Source organism: Loxodonta africana, chromosome 2 (assembly GCF_030014295.1).
Source record: "Loxodonta africana isolate mLoxAfr1 chromosome 2, mLoxAfr1.hap2, whole genome shotgun sequence".
Lineage (NCBI taxonomy): Eukaryota > Metazoa > Chordata > Mammalia > Proboscidea > Elephantidae > Loxodonta > Loxodonta africana.
Genome location: NC_087343.1, coordinates 211,587,678 through 211,604,892, shown reverse-complemented (window position 1 = coordinate 211,604,892; position 17,215 = coordinate 211,587,678). Strand labels below are relative to the sequence as shown.

The window sequence follows — 17,215 nt, the reverse complement described above, 5'->3', positions numbered from 1 at the left end:
CCGGAAAACCGCGCCGGGCCCTCGGCGGGAGCGCTGACAACCTTGGTGGGGCCGGAGGGGAGGGTGTCAGGGCCCCGCAGGGCCCGGCACTGACCCCCGTGCTGCTGCAGTGACCCTGGGAGACAGACAGTCTGGACCCAGGCCTGGGGGCGCTAGGCCCGGCATGGCCGACGGGGTTACTAAGTCTCGCCCTCGGCTGTAGAGCTCTGGGCAGGCCCCAAGGCCTGCTTCCGGCTTCAGATTCCTCATCTATAAAACGCTTCCCCAGCAAATCCACGCGTAGCTCCCCGCATACAGCAGGGCTCAATAAGTGGCGCGTCATTACTGCTCCTTCTGATACTCAACACCCACCTCGCTGGTCATTTATTTGCTTACTCGCCCCACCCCCACGCCCAACGCAGGCTCCAGAAGGGAGGCTTCCATCTTTGTCCATCTAGTTCACGAGGTCTCACAAATAAAAGCCGAGAGATTTCACAGCTGTTATTGGGAGAGTCCCGTGTTCCCATTTCACAGAAGAGAAAATTGAGGCCCAGGTGAAGAAACGGCCTATGTGAGTTCACACAGGGCAGGTGGCAGGGATGTGCTGTCTTGCCACACTGTGCCTGGTGGGCCAACAGGTAATGTCCATGAGGTCATCAAGGCCCACTCCAAGGGCGACCTAAGGAGATCACATGAAAGGGGGTCTGGCTGCAGCCTACGGGCCAGGGCCAGAACGAACGCGGCCCGGATGGCTTTCTCCACACCGGATGCTCCCAGCGCAAGCAAAAACCGCGTCACTACGGACCTCCACGGTGGCTGCGCCGCACAGGAACACTGCTACTTCACCTCCCTGCGCGTGCTCGAAATGCAGTCCTGTACCTTTAAAGGACAACTGCGTTCGCTATGTCCCGCCCCCAGGGAGCGCGTCAGCGGCAAGGGGGAGTGGCAGGCTCGCTATTGGCTGAGCCGTTCAGTATTTTGGAACGTGAGCTGGAGCGCCGCGCACTCTGATTGGAGATACGGCCTGCTTTTCTGTGTGGCCCTGGAGGTGTTACAGTTTCCCGGGGTCTCGGCGTTCGGTGCCGGGTCCTCCAGGTTCCATCCTGAGCGGGGCGGGGCTCCGGGGCTTAGCGGTCCCTCTGCGCCCTCCGCTGCGTGTGCTGAAGCCGCGAAGCAGGTATGGCCGGAGCGCGGCGGACTGCCCGCTCACCCAGTCGGGTGTGGCCTCTGCTGGGACGCGGTCGGGGGCGTGGTCTGCGCGCATAGTAGGGAGCTGAGAAGGGCTCCGGCCAGAGTTCGAGTCTAGGTTCTGCCCTTACTCGAGGCTTTGCACCTTCCCAGGACCTCAGTTCCCCCAGGAGTCAGCGGGGCCGTAACTCAGGCGGCGGTGTCCCGAGCGCTGCCAGGGCCCGGCCGCACAGAGTGGGGTCTTCCTCCCGGAGTTGAAAGGCTGCGGGTTGGAGCTGCGGGACTCCACCAGGGGCTAAGCTGACTCCCATTTTGACGGGTGGGAGAATTTAAAGCGCTTTGCAGAGTGGATTCCTGGCCCCCGTGTCACTGGCAGGCCTGTGACCTCCCCAGGCCCCAGAGCTCGCTTGTTCTCCCTATTTTTAGCTGGGGCTGTTGGGCAGGTGTCTGGGGCTGAGTCATGCCTGCTTTGGGCTTCAGCTGCTCCAGGCATCTTCTCACCCTGTGACCAAGCCCCAGGCACCCGCAGCAGGGCAGGGACGGCAGAAGTCCGTGGTGGCGGAGTTGGCTGTGACTCAGGGTCATCTGCCCCCTCCTCCTCAGACTGTTCTAACGGGACCCATCTTGCTTCTAAGCTTGCACCTTGGTCACCACCCCCCATCTGCTCTCCGGTTGGTGGGTAGGGCCTGAGGGCAGAAGTCTGCCTCCTACAACCTGAGACCATGGTGGGCCGCCCGGGAGAAACCTCTGTCTTCTCCTCCCACTTCCCCAGTACGCAGTCACACTTCCAGGTCTCTCACTTCTCCTTCCTTGCCCTGCTTGTGCCCTTTGACAGTTAAGGAGACAGGCAGGGCCCTCAGGCCGTGATCTTTCTTTGTTGTTTGGCTTCTGCAGCTCCCCATCCCTCTTGTCCCAAGCCTGAGAGGCCAGGAGAGCCCTCTGTCTGGAGATATTAGGCCAGTCCTCTGGGGGCTTCACATTTGGAGCTGCCTCAGTTTCTGCCTCCTGGAAGCGGGGCCTTCAGACTTGACCTGCACTTGCCCGTTTGCAGGCAGGACTCTGCCAGCCTGGGCCATTTCACTGTCTACCAGGGGCTGCCCTGCCAAGATCTGGGAGTTTAACTGTGGCCCCTGAGCTTCACGGATGTCTCCACCCAAGGTCTGGGAGTCTCAGACCTGGGACCTCAAGTCACTGGTCTTCTCTGGGCCTCAGTACACAGAGTGGATTGGAGATCGGAGAGCTGCTGTGCTGGCCCCACTTGGGAACCTCGGGAAGAGGCAGCCTCAGACTGGCCATCTGGAGGGAGGACTGATCCGACTCTGGGGTGGTTAGGAGGCTGAAGGCTTTGCTGGTGTGGGTCCATGTCCACATCCCCCACTGTGTGTGTAAGTCAGGGTGGCCATGACAACTACTCTCCTCACAGGTGTTTGGTAGTGTCCTGGGAGGTGGGTGGGTGGAGGATGGGCCTCCTCTGACCTGCCACAGGCCTGAGGGTCTCTCTGTGATCTCTCCTTTACAGAGGGCGGGTTGTTTGCAGGTTTTGGGGAGGGGGCTTGGGCAGCTCCCCCATCTCCTCCCGAGAAACTATGCGAATGGCTTTTCTCCTGAGAAATTCCCAGGAAGCTCTCCTCGTGGGCTCGACTCAGCAACCTGGCCTAGTGGCTGCCATTCCCTGCCCCTCCTGCCCAGGTGAGCCTGGCTTCCCACTCCTACAGGCTGACCATGGCGGAGTTCTCTCAGAAGCGAGGGAAGCGACAAGATGATGCTGTGCTGGGCAGTGCCGTGGACTTCCTGCTGGCCAATGCCCGCCTGGTGTTGGGCGTGGGCGCGGCTGCTGCGCTGGGCATTGCCACTCTGGCCGTGAAGCGGGTAAGGGTGGCAGGGTCACCCTTGGGCTCACAGGAATATACAGGGCTGTGCAGGGCCTGGGGCCTGGGCACCTCCCCTTCCCCTTCACGACCTGGTTTGCTGTGTCCCTGGGCTTGCTGTGTCCCTGGGCTTGCTGTGCCCTTGGGCTTTGTTCACCTGCAACTGCCCAGGCCTCAGATGCTCTGATGTGTTGCTCTGCCTGCAGCTCATTGACAAAGCCACCAGCCCAAGGGACGAGGAGGATGAAACCAAGGGCAATACCACTTGCCTGGAGGATGGCTGGAAGGAGCTGAGCCTGCTCAAGGCCATGCCGCGTCCCCAGCCCCAGCCCCCACCTGCTGCCCTGAGCCAGCCTGTGTCCACCCCAGCCCTCTCACCCACTGTCCCAGGTGAGTGGCACCCACCTGACATGGGTGGGCCCCGCTCTGGTCGCCACATCTGGGAGATGCAGCATGAACAGGGTCCTTGAGTTCAGCCCAGGCTCCACCACTGACTCCTGTGCCACCCCAGGCAAGTGGCTACCCCTCTCCCCAGCATAGAAGGGGTCGTTTTTCTCTTCCCACTTGTTGGTACCAGAGTGAGGCAGCAGTGTTATGGTGGGGGCATGGGAACCTGGGGGAAGCCTCAGATGGAGAAACCAAGGCCCAGAGAGGGCAGGACTTGTCCAAGGGAGAGGCCAGAGCCCAAACTCCCTGATTTTGCAGGAAGATGTCTTAACTATAGGGTAAAGGTGTTCGGAGCTGGGAACAATGAGAGCTTGTTATCGAGCACTCACTAGACATGAGGGCCTTGCTGTTGTCCCCACTTCACAGGTGAGCAAAATGAGGCCGAGGTGTCATGCAGCTAGTGACTGGGTGGAGGCCCCTTTACACATCTGCCCCATCGAGGCTGTGCTGATACATTTCCCTGACCCCTTGGCTCTGCAGAGGGGCCTGGAGACAGTGGTTCCCGAACGCCACCTCAGCACAGCTCCCCAGCACCGTTGTGCCTGACTTTCCAGGAGAAGCTGCTGGCATTCGAGCGGGAGCACGTGGTCATCCCAGCAGTCGATGTGGCTGTGGCCCAGCAGCTGGCTTGCGATGTCAGCCTCGAGCTTCAGGCCTTCCTGCGGAGCAAGTTCCTAGAACTGCCCTTTGGGGCCCTAGAGCCTGGTGGGCCACTCTTTGATGGGCTGCAGGCCAGTGGCACTGACCCTGTGCGCCTCCTGGTGCCACTTCGACTGGAGCCAGAACTGTGGGGCCTGGTGCCGGGGGCTGACACTGTGGCTCAGGATGCTCGCTGCTGGGCTGTGCGCCGGACCCAGCTGGAGTTCCGGCCCCGTGGGAGCAGCCCCTGGGACCGCTTCCTGGTGGGCGGCTACCTGTGTGCCCAGCTCCTGCTGGAGCTGCTCCACAAGGCGCTGGCCACCTCCGTCAACTGGCCGGCCATCAGCAGCCTTCTTGGGTGCCTGGTACAGCCCAGTGTGACCTCTGAGGAGCTGCTGCTCGAGGTGCGCCAGGAGCACTTGGAGCTCACTATTGCTGTGCTTCCTGCTGTGGTTGGCACCGTTGCCAATGACCACGTCCTCCTGGCCTGGCCCCTAGAGGGACTGGCCGGGAACCTCTGGCTGCAGGACTTCTACCAGGCTGAGGCCGCCAGGCTGCGGGCCCTGGATGACCGAGATGCCGGCACCCGTCAGCGGCTTCTGCGGCTGCTGTGTAGTATCTGCTGCCGTCATCCTGTCCTGGGGCGGCTGGGCCGGGGCCACCTCACCCAGGTGGTTCTGCGCCTGGGGGAAGAAGAGGAGGACTGGGCCGAGACAGCCCTGGGGTCGCGCTTCCTGCAAGCCCTGGAGGAGCTCATTGGAAGCCTCGAGCAGGCCAGCCTGCTGTGCCACTTCAACCCCAGTGTGAACCTCTTTGGCGACCTGTGTGAGGAGGAGATTAACAGCATTGGCTATGCGCTGTACAGCGGCCTGCAGGCCCCCGAGTGGCTGCTCTGGGGCGGTGTGGCCAGCCCAGGCCCTGATGCTGGTGCACTGTGCACACCTCCTTCTCAGGGTTTCAGAGAGTACTTTTCTCTTGCATTCAGCTAGAATAAAAGGGGGCACGTTTCCTAAGCACATGGGCATGACAGGTGCTCAGTTGCCTGGACCCACCCAGAGAGCTTGGATTGCTGTCACCTGTGCTCAAGCTGGGCTGCCTCTTTGCAGCGTGGACTGACAGCCTTTCATCTCTGCTCCCCTTGGGCTCTGTCATCACCAGCAACGAACCCACTGATGGAATGTGGCTTCTGCCACCCAGCTGGGGTGGAAGGTCAGCTCCATTTTTTCTACCGAGGGATCTAGCACTTCCTGGGACGCAGCTTCAAGGCATCTTGGGGCTTTCTGGTGCCGCTTTTGTCATGTGTTTGTTCTTTTGACCAGGGGCTACGCCTGGTGCTCCTGGAATACAGTTTTTGGCTTTGAAGTGTGGTGTTTTTCCAGTCTCTGTGTGTGTTGTTCTCATAAGCTGTAGCTCTAGAGCCATGCTTGGGAGCGGGATATCACCTCTCCTATCAGGGGAAGACGCCTTTTCCCTCGACTGGGCAGGCTTTCTCCTTGGGCAGGTGAGGCCGCTGGAGAGCCCTGTCCTCACTGGGAGGGCTGAGGGACTTGGTGCTGGTTCCCTTGTCCTGAGCCCAGGAGGCTCCGCTGTAGCTGCTGCTCACCTGGCTGGACAGCAGGGGCCAGATGTGTGGGCCAGCTAGCTGCGTCCCCGAGTGAGTGGCTCTCAGCTGATGTCTGTTCTGACTTAGGAGCCTGCCACCTTGGAGCCTGGCAGAGAGGGGGTGGGGGAGCTGCAGGAGGGAGAGCCTGCCTTCCTGCCCAGGTGCCTCCGTGTCTCTCCAAAGCCCTTCTTGTGAAACAAAGCTGTGTCTCAAAGAGTGTGAACCAGAATAAAAGAACAGTCCTTGCATACGTGTGGGTCATGTGCTGGTGAGGTGCAGGTAGCACTGCCATACAGAGCCGTGTAGAGTTTTCTGGAAGCCCTGTGGCTCGCCCTGGCAGCCTGACCAGAGGGTTTGGAGTCAGCAGGGAGGTGGTAGGGTTTCACTAGAAAAGTAGGTGGGATGTTTGGAGTGGGAATACTAGAAGATTCCCTTGGTATGCTGACTTCCTGGATCCCTGCTGTGCCCACTAGCTTTCTGGGACAGGGAGCTGCTTCCCAAGCCCTCTGGCCACTTGCAGTCACCTTTCAGGGGAAGGCGATTTCTCCATGTCTCTGCCCCTCCTTGGACAGGTGAGAGAAGCAGGTGTGAAGCAAGTACATCACAATATTCCTGCGGGAGCCCAACGAGCTCACCTCTGTCACCATGGATGACAGAGGAGGCCTGTCATGGCTACAGAGAGCCTGGGGTGGACCTGGGACCATGTGTCCACATGGTGTGGCCACCACAGGTGTGTCATTTCCATTCCTGCTTCTCTTTTCTTCCCCATCCCCTTGTCTTCTCAGAGGTAACTTCTTCCCCCTTCTGGCTGGGACTCGAGGGTGAACAGAGAAGGGGGAGCAGGGTCCGAGTCCTTGCTCATTCGAGGGGCTGTCACCCCTCTGGGAGGTGCAGCTGTGTTGGAAGGCAGTATGTGTGCTGCTCCTGGAGGAGCTGAGACAGGCTTGCTGACTCTGTGGCCGAGGATCAAAGGGGCACTCTGGCCTTGGTAAGCAGAAAGCTTTAAGCAGCTCTAGTGGCGGTAGAGGGCTGGCTAGGGCCTGTGGTGTTCTCCTTGGTACAAATGGGGCCTTCAACCTTCTTTGGAGAGTTTGGAGTGAAGTGCTAGGCATCAGGGCTCACCAGTGCCGAGGCAGAGTGTGTGGCTTGGTGCTCTCCCACTTGACCAGCTTCACCCTGAGGCCTGGAAACTGCCAGTCCCGTGGCCCATCAGAAGACTGGTGGGCCTGGTGGTGGCAATGCCAGTCTGAGCTCTCATGGAGGATGGGGTATTCAGTTTAGAGCCCACCTGAGGCAGTCTGTTCTGCAGAGGCCACTTGCTTTGGGAGGCTCTGAATTCCCCCATGTACACGGGTTTCAGTAAGAAAGAACCAGGACAGAAAGAGTTTGGGCCATAGTTTTCATCTCCATGTAGTATTCTAAGTTTTATAAACTCGGCATGTTTCGTATTAACTTTACTGAATCCATGCCAGTGAAGGCTGTTAGGCTTAAATTAAAAGGGAGAAAAAAGTGTTTGTGGCTGCGTCACCTATCCAAGGCGAACATCCGCAACTTCAGTTTCTCGCTGTTTTGCCAGAACCCTAGCAGGCTCTCTGGTGGCGCTGGCCCAGGACGATGCCAACCCATCTGTCCAGGCCAGGGCTTAAATGCCTTAATATTGGTATCTTCAGCTGTGTTGGCAAAAACAGGCATGCCAACTCCTTTTTGTAGCTTTACCAAGTGAGCCAAAGACGGTTCTGATGACTCATGGTAAAGCAGTGATTCTACCTGCTCGGGGTAAAAGGACTGCCTAGTGCAAATACAAACAAAAGTAATGCACACTGGAAAATAAGAAACTTATTAAAAAATGTTACCCACAGATCCCCTACCCTAACACAACTCAAGAATAAATCTCACCATATCACGTCCTTTTTGTAAATTAGTTTATAGGCACTTCTCTTCAAAAAATCAAAAACCAAACCTGTTGCCGCTGAGTCGATTCCAACTCATAGTGACCCTACAGGACAGAGTAGAACTGCCCCGTAGAGTTTCCAAGGAGCGCCTGGTGGATCTGAATTGCTGACCTTTTGGTTAGCAGCTGTAGTATTTAGCCACTATGCCACCAGGGTTTCCTTCAGAAATACTTAAAAAAAACCAAACCAGTTGTCATTGAGTCAGTTTCGACCCATGGTGACCCAGTGTGGTCAGAGAACCGTGTTTCATGGGGTTTCAATGGCTAATTTTTACGAAGTAGATCTCCAGGCCTTTCTTCCAAAGCACCTCTAGATGGACTTGAACTGCCAACCTTTCAGTTAGTAGCTTAGCGTGTTGGCCATTTGTACCACCCAGGGACTCCCAGGAATACTTACAAAGCTGCAAAATAGTCTATCAAATGAGTGTACCATTTTATTTCCCTAAAGCTGACCAGTCACGTTGTATTTCAGTTTTTGCTATTATTAAAAAAATACAAAGGGCTCTGAAGAAAGTCTCTGTGCACAGGAGCTTTCTCATTGGAAGAGATTGCTGGCAGTGGAATTACAGGTCGAAGCCTCCAAACATCCTTAAGACCCTGAACATGATCTTGCCAAACTGCATCTGAAAAGGACTTCAGTTAGCATGTTAAGTAACAAAGCCCCAGAGTATTGGCAGGAAATACAGCAAAACATTGAGAGGTCAGGGTTGGTGTACATAAATACCCCCACCAACTTCCACGGTTCTGTATTTTCCAAATTTCCTAAGATTTTAACTTTGGGATGGAAAAATGAAAGCCGATTTATATTCCCACCAGTGACATCTTGGTCTGTGACTTCACCCTATCTGCCTAAGGTGTGCTAAGGAAACACAAAATCCTATCAACATCAGCCCCAGGTGCCTTCAGGTACAGAGACCTTGATGGACCAGAATCTACCCTGAGAAGGAGCACAGCTGCCCTTTGGTTTACAAGCCACGGAGCCCCATGGTCCTTTCCTCCATCCACCCCGGCTCTTCCGACGTGGCTCTGGAGGAGTCTCAGATGTGGTCTAAGATCGACCTCCCCTTCAAGACAAAAGCTTGGTCAGCTGGAGGCCTCAGGGGCTGCCTCCAAGCTTGTGGGGGCTCCAGAGTGGACGAAAGAGATGGCCTAAAGGGGGATGGTCTGGGAGCCGGGCTTGGGCCCAGTTCACCCAGCAGCCTGTAAGCCAGGGCCATGGGTGTCACCCCTCTGCCTTTCAGTCATGTATATTATATATGTCTAACATTTCCATGTTTTATGAATAGTTTTGTTGTCAGGAAAAGAAACTCTTAAAACCCTCAGTAACATTACAGTCTAGTTGCATGTCACTGAGGAAGCTGAGGTTGTGGTAGACAGTACCTCAGTGTATTCCAAATGTGAAGGCCCCTAGCTGGTTTCAGACCCTCTGTTCCACCTTCCTGAGAGCCCATCTCAGCCAGTGCCAATGAGCGCAGTGGTCGGAGCTGTGGTTGTACAGGCTGACCCTGCAGGCTTACTCCCTGTGGATGCATGTCTGTGGACTTCAGGTTGAACTGTCCCAGACTTGGGAACCAGTGGTCTGCGGAAGGGAGAGGGGCGCAGATCTGTCCCTCTGGCACTCCCTGCAGAGGCTGGACGGTGAACCTGTCACCCATATGGCACAGTGCAGGAAACCAGGATGCTGTTTGTGGTCCAGTTCTTGGCTACAGCAGGGTCTGGGCGGGCGGTGGCGGGGGGGCGGGGTGCGGGGAGGCAGGTGGTGAGTTCATCTTGACCATCCTTACCTCAGAGAGCAGCAGTTTCTGCCTAGCTCCCACCCAGAGCCTGGTGTCTCCAGCATGGGCATCAGCACTGCTGGGTGGAGCGGGGCTCACAGAGCACATCAGCCACGGATGGGGAGCAGAGATGCATTTTTAGACTCCATCTGCTCCAGGAATGTGCTGGAGCCTGAGTGTGCAGAGCTGGCCCTTGTTCTGTTGATTTTCCTGTGGATGTCGGGGAGGGGCCATGTGAGAAAGCATGTGTGGCAGAGGTGTTGCAGCGTGTGAGGCTCTCAACCCGGACACAGGAAATGGACAAGGCCTTTGAGAGCAACGAGTGTAGGCAGTTTTAGGGTCTGGCTTTCACCTGCAGTTAGCTGCCTGGTAGCTGTGACGCCTTGGGTAGGTACTTCTCCTCTCAGACCCTCCGTCTGACTTTTAAGGGCAGGGGGAGCCGTGTTGGGGGAGGCTGGAGGTAGGAAGCCAGTGTGTGTGACATGCCGATTCTAGAGTCCCATCTGCAGCAGGGGGTGGGCCTGCTCTTCCTTGTCTTGCACAAGCAGGAGGAGATCGGGCCCAACAGATGGGTCAACCTTCCCAGTTAGGTTCAGGTGGGGAAGGACCAACTCATCACTGCATGGCCACCAACAGACTTGGAAAACTGTGATAGGTTTTATTTGTGACTTTTCACTGCAATTGGAATGTGATGCTGAATGGAAACACGCTATTACAGATGAGACGCCTGACTGAGGCTTAAAAGGTGAACACACACTCAAGGTGGCACAGCAGGCCAGCAGAGAGCCAAGACCACAGCCCAGGTCTTTCTGGCCTAAAGCATGCAACCTTTTTGGTACAGTCTGATCCCGCAGTTCTTGGTCCTGGCACAAGAGGAATTATCAGTGGAAAGATTAAAAACCAGAAAACGCCTCTTATATCCGGAATATATAAAGAACTCCTATAACTCAACAACAAAGAGACAAGCAGCCCAATTAAAAAATGGGCAAAGGATATGAAGACATTTTACCAACGAGGACATTCAAATGGCCAACAAGCACATGAAAAGATGCTCAATGTCATTAGTCATCAGGAAAATGAAAGTTAAAACCCCAGTGAGATGCCATTTCACACCCACTAGGATGGCTATGATAATAATAAAAATCTTAACAAGCGCTGGGGAGGATGCAGAGAAACCGGAACCCTCGCCCACTGCAGGTGGGACTGGAAAATAGTGTAGGGGTTCTTCAGTAGGCTGAGCATACAACCACTGTATCAAGAGTCCCTGGGTGGCGCAAATGGTTAAGTGCTTGACTACTAGCCAGAACGCTGGCAGTTCAAACCCACCCAGAGCTGCCTCAAAACACAGGCTTGGTGATCTGCTTCTACAAAGTCACAGCCTTGAAAACTCTATGGAGCACTTCTACTCTGCACAGATGGGGGTTGTCATCAGTCAGAATTGCCTTGATGGCAACCAACACACCACCCTATAACCCAACAATTCCACTCCTACATATATACCCCAAAGAACTTGAAAACAGGCGTTCAAATACTCGGACATGAATATTCATAGCAGCACTGCTCGCAACAGTCAACAGGTGAAACGATTCTAATGTCATCACCAGAGGAATGGATACACGACGTGGTATATGCACACAATGGAATGTTACCAAGAGGAATGAAGCACTGCTACACACTACCACGTGGCAGAACCCTGAAAACAGGCTGAGTGCGAGAAACCAGGCACAAAAGGACAAATATATGATTCCATTTATATGAAATGTCCACAACAGGCAAATCCATTGAGATAGAAAGCAGATTAGGAGTTGTCAGGGGCTGGGGGAAAGGGAGATTAAAAAATAAAATACATAAAACACAAGTGCAGGGCCACACCCCACACCTGCTGACCCAGAAGCTCCAGCAGCAACTCTAAGAATCTGTGCTATAAAAATTCTCCACCTTGATGCCCAGCCAGGGTACCAGCTACTGTTCTGAGTGGTCTAAGACCCGACAACAGTTCGTTTCCTCACCAGCCAGGGGTGTCCTCTGGGCAATGCACACCTCACTGCCCCTTGTCTTCTGAGCTACAAAATAAGACCAATGTGGTCATGTTTTATTCAGCATCTTTGCGCAAGCATGTAAGATGTGTACCAACCTCTGGGAAGTGTGGAGGATGAAAGGTAAGTCTCAGTCTTGCCCCAGGCATCTGCTCTGCTCTGAGGGACAAATGGTTTAGGGGTAGGGCGGTAGCTCTCTCCAGCACTGGCTGGTGTTTGGACCCATGGCTCCTGCACATCCCGACATTGCACCAACTCCCATCAGGCGAATCCTTTATTAAGGCACTTTAACTGTGGGGTGCCCTGGCTGCCATGGCCTCTAGGTGAACAGGGAATAAAGCCTCCTCTGAGGATACAACTTCAGAACAAGAGCCATGTCCTTGGATTACACTGCTCTTTCCAGGATGGCTGGTGGTGGGAGAGTAGGGCCAGGTTGCCCAAGCCTGCACTGGGAGCTCTCCACAGCGGGGGAGGCCTTGAGGGTTCCTTTCACAGAGGCTTCTGCCTCCACCCTCCTCTTCCACAGCAGAGGAAGCTGCAGCTGGGAGCGCTACCTCCCCCAAACCCTCAGCTGCCAGCTTTTCCCCTATGTGCTAACCCAACAGTCCCAGACCCACAAGGCAGCCGCTCTAGTACTTCTCAGCAGGGGCAACGGTCATTCCTGAGCCTGGACAGAGGGCCACTGTTCACTGGAGGCAGACTTCCCAGGAGCAGTTGGACCATGCACTCCTAGACCAGGGGGACCAGGCTCCCCAAGCCAACATGTTCCTCCAGTTTCCAGGGCAGTGAGCGGTCCCCAGTCCTAGTTGGACAATTCAGACACAAGGGGCAGGGCCGATGCAGGGCCCACTCTGTTGACTCTGTCCTCATCTATTCTGAGGACAGAAGGGTCGAGTGTGTCCAGGCTGGTGGCAAAGGCTGCATTTCCGGACTTTTCTTGCCGTAGACTCTGTGTCAGAAGAACTGGCCCGGGGTCTTTTGCTTCTGGCCTCTGGTCCGTGGGTATTCCCTCTGCCTCCCGGCCAGGGTGTGGCTCCAAACGTCCCTGTGGGAAGTCAGGGAACGCTAAGTTTAAAACTGACACACTGAAGCGGCGACTTAACAGGATGCAAGCTTGTTGGAGAGTGTAGGCCAGGTGCTCCCCTATGGAGGGAACTTCATCCATTAAGGTATGAGGTGTGTCACTTCAGGTGTGAGGCGGCATGCCATTTTCCTGTCAAGGTATGAGGCGCGTGCCACTTCACTCAAGGTGTGAGGCATGTGCCAGCTCCTGCTGAGGTATGAGGTACGTGCCACTTCACACTGACCTGACCCCTCTCACTGAAGGACACTCAGCTGGGGAGGCTATCCTCCCTCTCACTGTCCTGTCAGGAGGACACGACCCACAGGCTCACCTACAGAAGTGGCAACCATGCCAGCAACAGACCCCTCCCTGGTCACAGGGTAAGGCAGCAAAGACAGGCGAGCAAACCCATCCACGCGCTCACCCTGCTTCCAGGGAAGGAAGCCTGGGTTCTGCATCCTTTTGGTCCCTCAACAGACCTTCCTGCTTGATTACCTGGGACCATTAGTCAGTTGGCCTGGAGGCCAGATACCCCTTCTCTTCTGACCAGGGGGACAGGAATCCTGTCATGTTTTAAGCATGTAAAAGGCAGGGCTGGCTACCTTTCCCAAGCTTCGAATGTGGTTCCAGCACAGTGGTGACCACCACTGGGATATGGATATGGTCCTGCAAGGTTTACAAAGGCCACGAGGGGCATGTGGAATCAGGCAGACCTGAGTTCCACTCTTGACTCTGTCACCCTGTGACCTAAGCAGGTTAGTCTGTCTGTCTGGGCATCACTTTCCTCACCTGTCCGGTTGGGATAACAACGCTTATCAGATGAAGATGAAAGAAGACAGGTACAAAATATATCAGCACAGTGTCAGATCCCAGCAGTGATTCTCTACTGGAGGTGAGGGGTGTGCTGCAGGGTGTGGTGCGTGTTACCTCATAGGAGACCCAGCTCCCCTGCTGAGTCCCCACACCACACCACCTGGCTTTCTCCCTGCTTTATCTCTGAAGTGGAGACTACCACGAGAGCTGAGGGCTGAGGTCTGCCTGCCCAGAGATGGGGCCAATAGGACAAGCCCTGTGCCCACCTCACCTGGGGCTGCATTCTCATCGGCCCACTGGAAGAAGCCGCACTGCTGCTCTCTGGGCTTGGAGCACGTGTGGAACTGGCGCCCCTTGTTGGGCCCGTCCTTTTGCACAGTCCGTGTAATGGCTGGCTGGCTGCACAGGCAGGAGGTGCCACCACCGCCAACCCCTGGACTGCCAAGTCTGCCCAGGTGGCTCCCCGAACCCAACGAGTATCCCAGGGAGGTGCCAGGGGGTCTCGCTGTGGAGGTAGGAGGCCCGGCTGTGCCTGGTGGGCTGCCGTCAGACCAAAGGAAGAAGCTGCAGTTGCCCCTGCTGCACTTGTAGAACTGGCGGCCCTGGTTAGGGCCCTCCTTCCGCACGGTGAGCAGCAGGGCCTCCTGGCCACAGTTGCATGTCACAGAGTTGCTTTCAGCAATGGCAGCAGGTGGCGGAAGAGCCTGAGCCAGAGCCCTGGGGGGTCCAGTCTGTCTGTTGCCAGGAAGCTGGGGGTGCACCTGCTGGCTGCTGTCCATTCTGTTCAGGGACTGGCTGGCCTGCGAGTAGCCTGAAGGCTGGCTGGCTGGCTGGAGAGCTCGGGGGGGCCCTTGAGGAAATCTCAGGTCCAAGATCTCCCTGAGGGTCTCATCACACCCACCGATGCAGCCAACGAACTCCAGTGGCATGGTCGGGGGAATGCTGCCAGGCTTGAACTTCAACTTCAACCTAGTGAGGCCAGAGGTGAGGAAAACCATGAACACCCAGGTTCAGAAGTCTTCTCCCCAGTCCACAGAGAGGAGTCATCACACTAGGCCTCCCTTCACCAGCCCTGCAGCCCCCAGGCCCCAGGAAGTCCAGACAGGTCTCAGCAGCAAACTTCCCCCAGCAAATGAGACTCAAGACCTCAGACTAACCACCGAATCACAGCCACCTTGGGAAGCTAATGGTGCTAGACACCAGCAGTTCTCACGGTGTGCTCAGGGCCTTCCAGGAAAGGTCACAGCTTTTCTACACTAGTGCCAACAGCTGTCTGTCCTGACCTCAAGCTTTGGCGTGTGCACAGAGCAGTTTTCAGAGGAGACAACACAGGTGATAACTGAGACTGAGCCCAGAAACAAGCAGAAGTATTCTATTAATCCAGACATGAAACTTGCAAATGTACGATGTCTTTTTTTTGGCTTTGAAAAGTACTTTATTATAAAAAGATGTTATTTATGTTAATATGTAATGTGTTTATTTTTTAAAAAGAAATCAGTAAATGTTTTAAAAGATGTTTCTGCTTTAATTTCTACTATGGTAAATACTGATACACATAACCCACAACAAAGGCGTCTTGGGTTCCTCAATGAGCACAAAGGGGCCCTATGAATAGTTTGAGAACCAATGTCTACATTAGGGCTTTGGCCTTTTTAGAGGAGCTTGGGAGCCACAAACACTAAGTGAGCACGTTTCCAAGCCTATCTGGAGAGGGCGGAAGGAAAGTTGCCTCCTGGGTTCAGTCACAATGTATGGAGGGCCCCCTCCTGCCCAACCAGTCTGGGTTTCCCCCTGCCTGGGCAGCAAGGGGACGCTGGGCACAGCAGAGCTTCAAGGTGGCTCCAAGCGAGCTCCCTGGGCATCTCCCTCTGTGCCATGATAGGAGAGGAGGCCAGGCCTGGATGCCCGCTCACTGTCAACAGGGTACGGGCCCTGAGGTGGCTCTGAGCAAGCTCCCTGGGGATCTCCCTCCATGCCATGACAGGAGCAGGAAGACTGTCCTATGGCATGCCTGGATGCCCGCTTACCTGTAAACAGGCTGTGGTTGACAGACTGGACACACACTCTCATCCCTGCTGGCTTCCAGGACAGAGTCAGGAAACCATATGGCTGACCGGCACTTTGGGAAACCCACACAGCTGAGGTAGAACCTGGGAAGGCAGGAGTGAAGGGTCAGGAAGGGTCACCAGGGCACGCGAGGACTTTCTCAGCTTAGCAGGGTCTCAAGGCCGTTGCCCCACAGGGAACTATCTGTCAGCTGACTCTGGAAGACTCTCCCAAGGACCTTCACTGCTCTGGAGGACACTGACAGTGAGTGACCCAGGAAAACTAGCCTGCACCACTAAGACACTAAACAGCTGTGCTGACCCAGCCTTTTTTTTTTTTTTAATAATTTTTCTTGAGCTTTAAGTGAACGTTTACAAATCAAGTCAGTCTGTCACATATAAGCTTATATACGCCTTACTCCATACTCCCACTTACTCTCCCCTTAATGAGTCAGCCCTTCCAGTCTCTCCTTTTGTGACAGTTTTGCCCATTTCTAACCCTCTCTACCCTCCTATCTCCTCTCCAGACAGGAGATGCCAACAGTCTCAATTGTCCACCTGATACAAGTAGCTCACTCTTCATCAGCATCTCTCTCCTACCCACTGTCCAGTCCCTTCCATGTCTGATGAGTTGTCTCTGGGAATGGTTCCTGTCCTGGGCCAACAGAAGGTTTGGGGACCATGACCGCCGGAATTCCTCTAGTCTCAGACCATTAAGTCTGGTCTTTTTATGAGAATTTGGGGTCTGCATCCCACTGATCTCCTGCTCCCTCAGGGGTTCTCTGTTGTGCTCCCTGTCAGGGCAGTCATTGGTTGTGGCCGGGCACCAACTAGTTCTTCTGGTCTCAGGATGATGTAAGTCTCTGGTTCACGTGGCCCTTTCTGTCTCTTGGGCTCATAGTTATCGTTTGACCTCGGTGGTCTTCATTCTCCTTTGATCCAGGTGGGTTAAGACCAATTGATGCATCTTAGATGGCGCTTGTTAGTATTTAAGACCCCAGACGCCACATTTCAAAGTGGGATGCAGAATGTTTTCATAATAGAATTGTTTTGCCAATTGACTTAGAAGTCCCCTTAAGCCATAGTCTCCAAACCCCCGCCCTTGCTCCGCTGACCTTTGAAGCATTCAGTTTATCCCAGAAACTTCTTTGCTTTTTGACCCAGCCGTCTTGAACAACAGCCAGCTGGGTAAGCAATGCTCTTGTGGGCTGTTGCTTTCAATCCCTGTGCCGTGCACTCTCTCGCCGTCCCTCACTCTTCTGCATCACAGTCTTGGTGGGAGTTGGGGGTGTGTAGGGTCTGTCAGGGCTCTTGGGGCACCTTTGAGCAGACCGGTACTTAGAGGGGTCTGGTAACCTGCTTAGGACACATGTGTAGTGAGCAGGGGAGCTGGACCTGGAAACCTATCTACTTGATAAAGGAGACTTCTAACACCTACACCACGTGTCTCTCAGCCAACATTGTGAAGCCTTCCAGTCACAGAACTAGGGTTTAACTAGTTAACATGCACAGGATTTACATGTTCCTCTGAGTGTGCCTGTGTGACCTGACCAGAAAAAACAAGATACGCATACACACACACACACAAAACAAACACAAAAAGCCCCCCAAATACTTAAATGGTAGATTCACAAACTCCAAAATGGAAATGATCAGATACATCCTAGAGTGGTGAAGTGCACATGATAAACTCCAGGCCTCCCTGAGTGACTGAGAGCAGCATTCTTTTGTTGTCAGATGCTTTGAGAACTCAGAGCTAAAACAAAAGCCAGGATTCTTTCCCCCTTATGCTCCAATAATTACTAATA

At 54.8% G+C, this 17,215-nt stretch overlaps 2 protein-coding genes across 12 annotated transcripts in view; one reads left to right on the top strand and one right to left on the bottom strand.

The window, feature by feature from the left end:
• The first annotated feature begins 7 nt into the window (after positions 1–7).
• On the top strand, positions 8–9,004 carry MIEF2 (mitochondrial elongation factor 2). 9 transcript variants are annotated; one of them, XM_010600230.3, is made up of 5 exons: positions 8–1,156; positions 2,380–2,552; positions 2,857–3,036; positions 3,242–3,425; positions 3,963–9,004. In XM_010600230.3, exons 2-5 carry the CDS (start codon positions 2,529–2,531, stop codon positions 5,108–5,110), a joined length of 1,536 nt encoding a protein of 511 aa, XP_010598532.1. In that variant the 5' UTR covers positions 8–1,156; positions 2,380–2,528; the 3' UTR covers positions 5,111–9,004. The 9 variants fall into 9 exon arrangements, with proteins under 9 accessions (XP_010598532.1, XP_064135453.1, XP_023395511.1 ...); XM_064279383.1 differs by having other exon boundaries at positions 2,259–2,552; XM_023539743.2 differs by having other exon boundaries at positions 2,219–2,552.
• A 1,083-nt stretch (positions 9,005–10,087) lies between these two features.
• The window catches only part of TOP3A (DNA topoisomerase III alpha), a 46,779-nt gene continuing 39,651 nt past the window's right edge, over positions 10,088–17,215 (bottom strand). For all 3 annotated transcript variants that reach the window (XM_023539748.2, XM_003420663.4, XM_064279382.1), the window contains 3 exons: positions 15,390–15,512; positions 13,634–14,331; positions 10,088–12,531 (listed from right to left, as the gene is read on the bottom strand). In XM_023539748.2, coding sequence (XP_023395516.2) covers positions 12,353–12,531; positions 13,634–14,331; positions 15,390–15,512 — 1,000 coding nt within the window. In that variant the 3' untranslated portion in view covers positions 10,088–12,352. The remainder of the gene's footprint in view (positions 12,532–13,633; positions 14,332–15,389; positions 15,513–17,215) is intronic.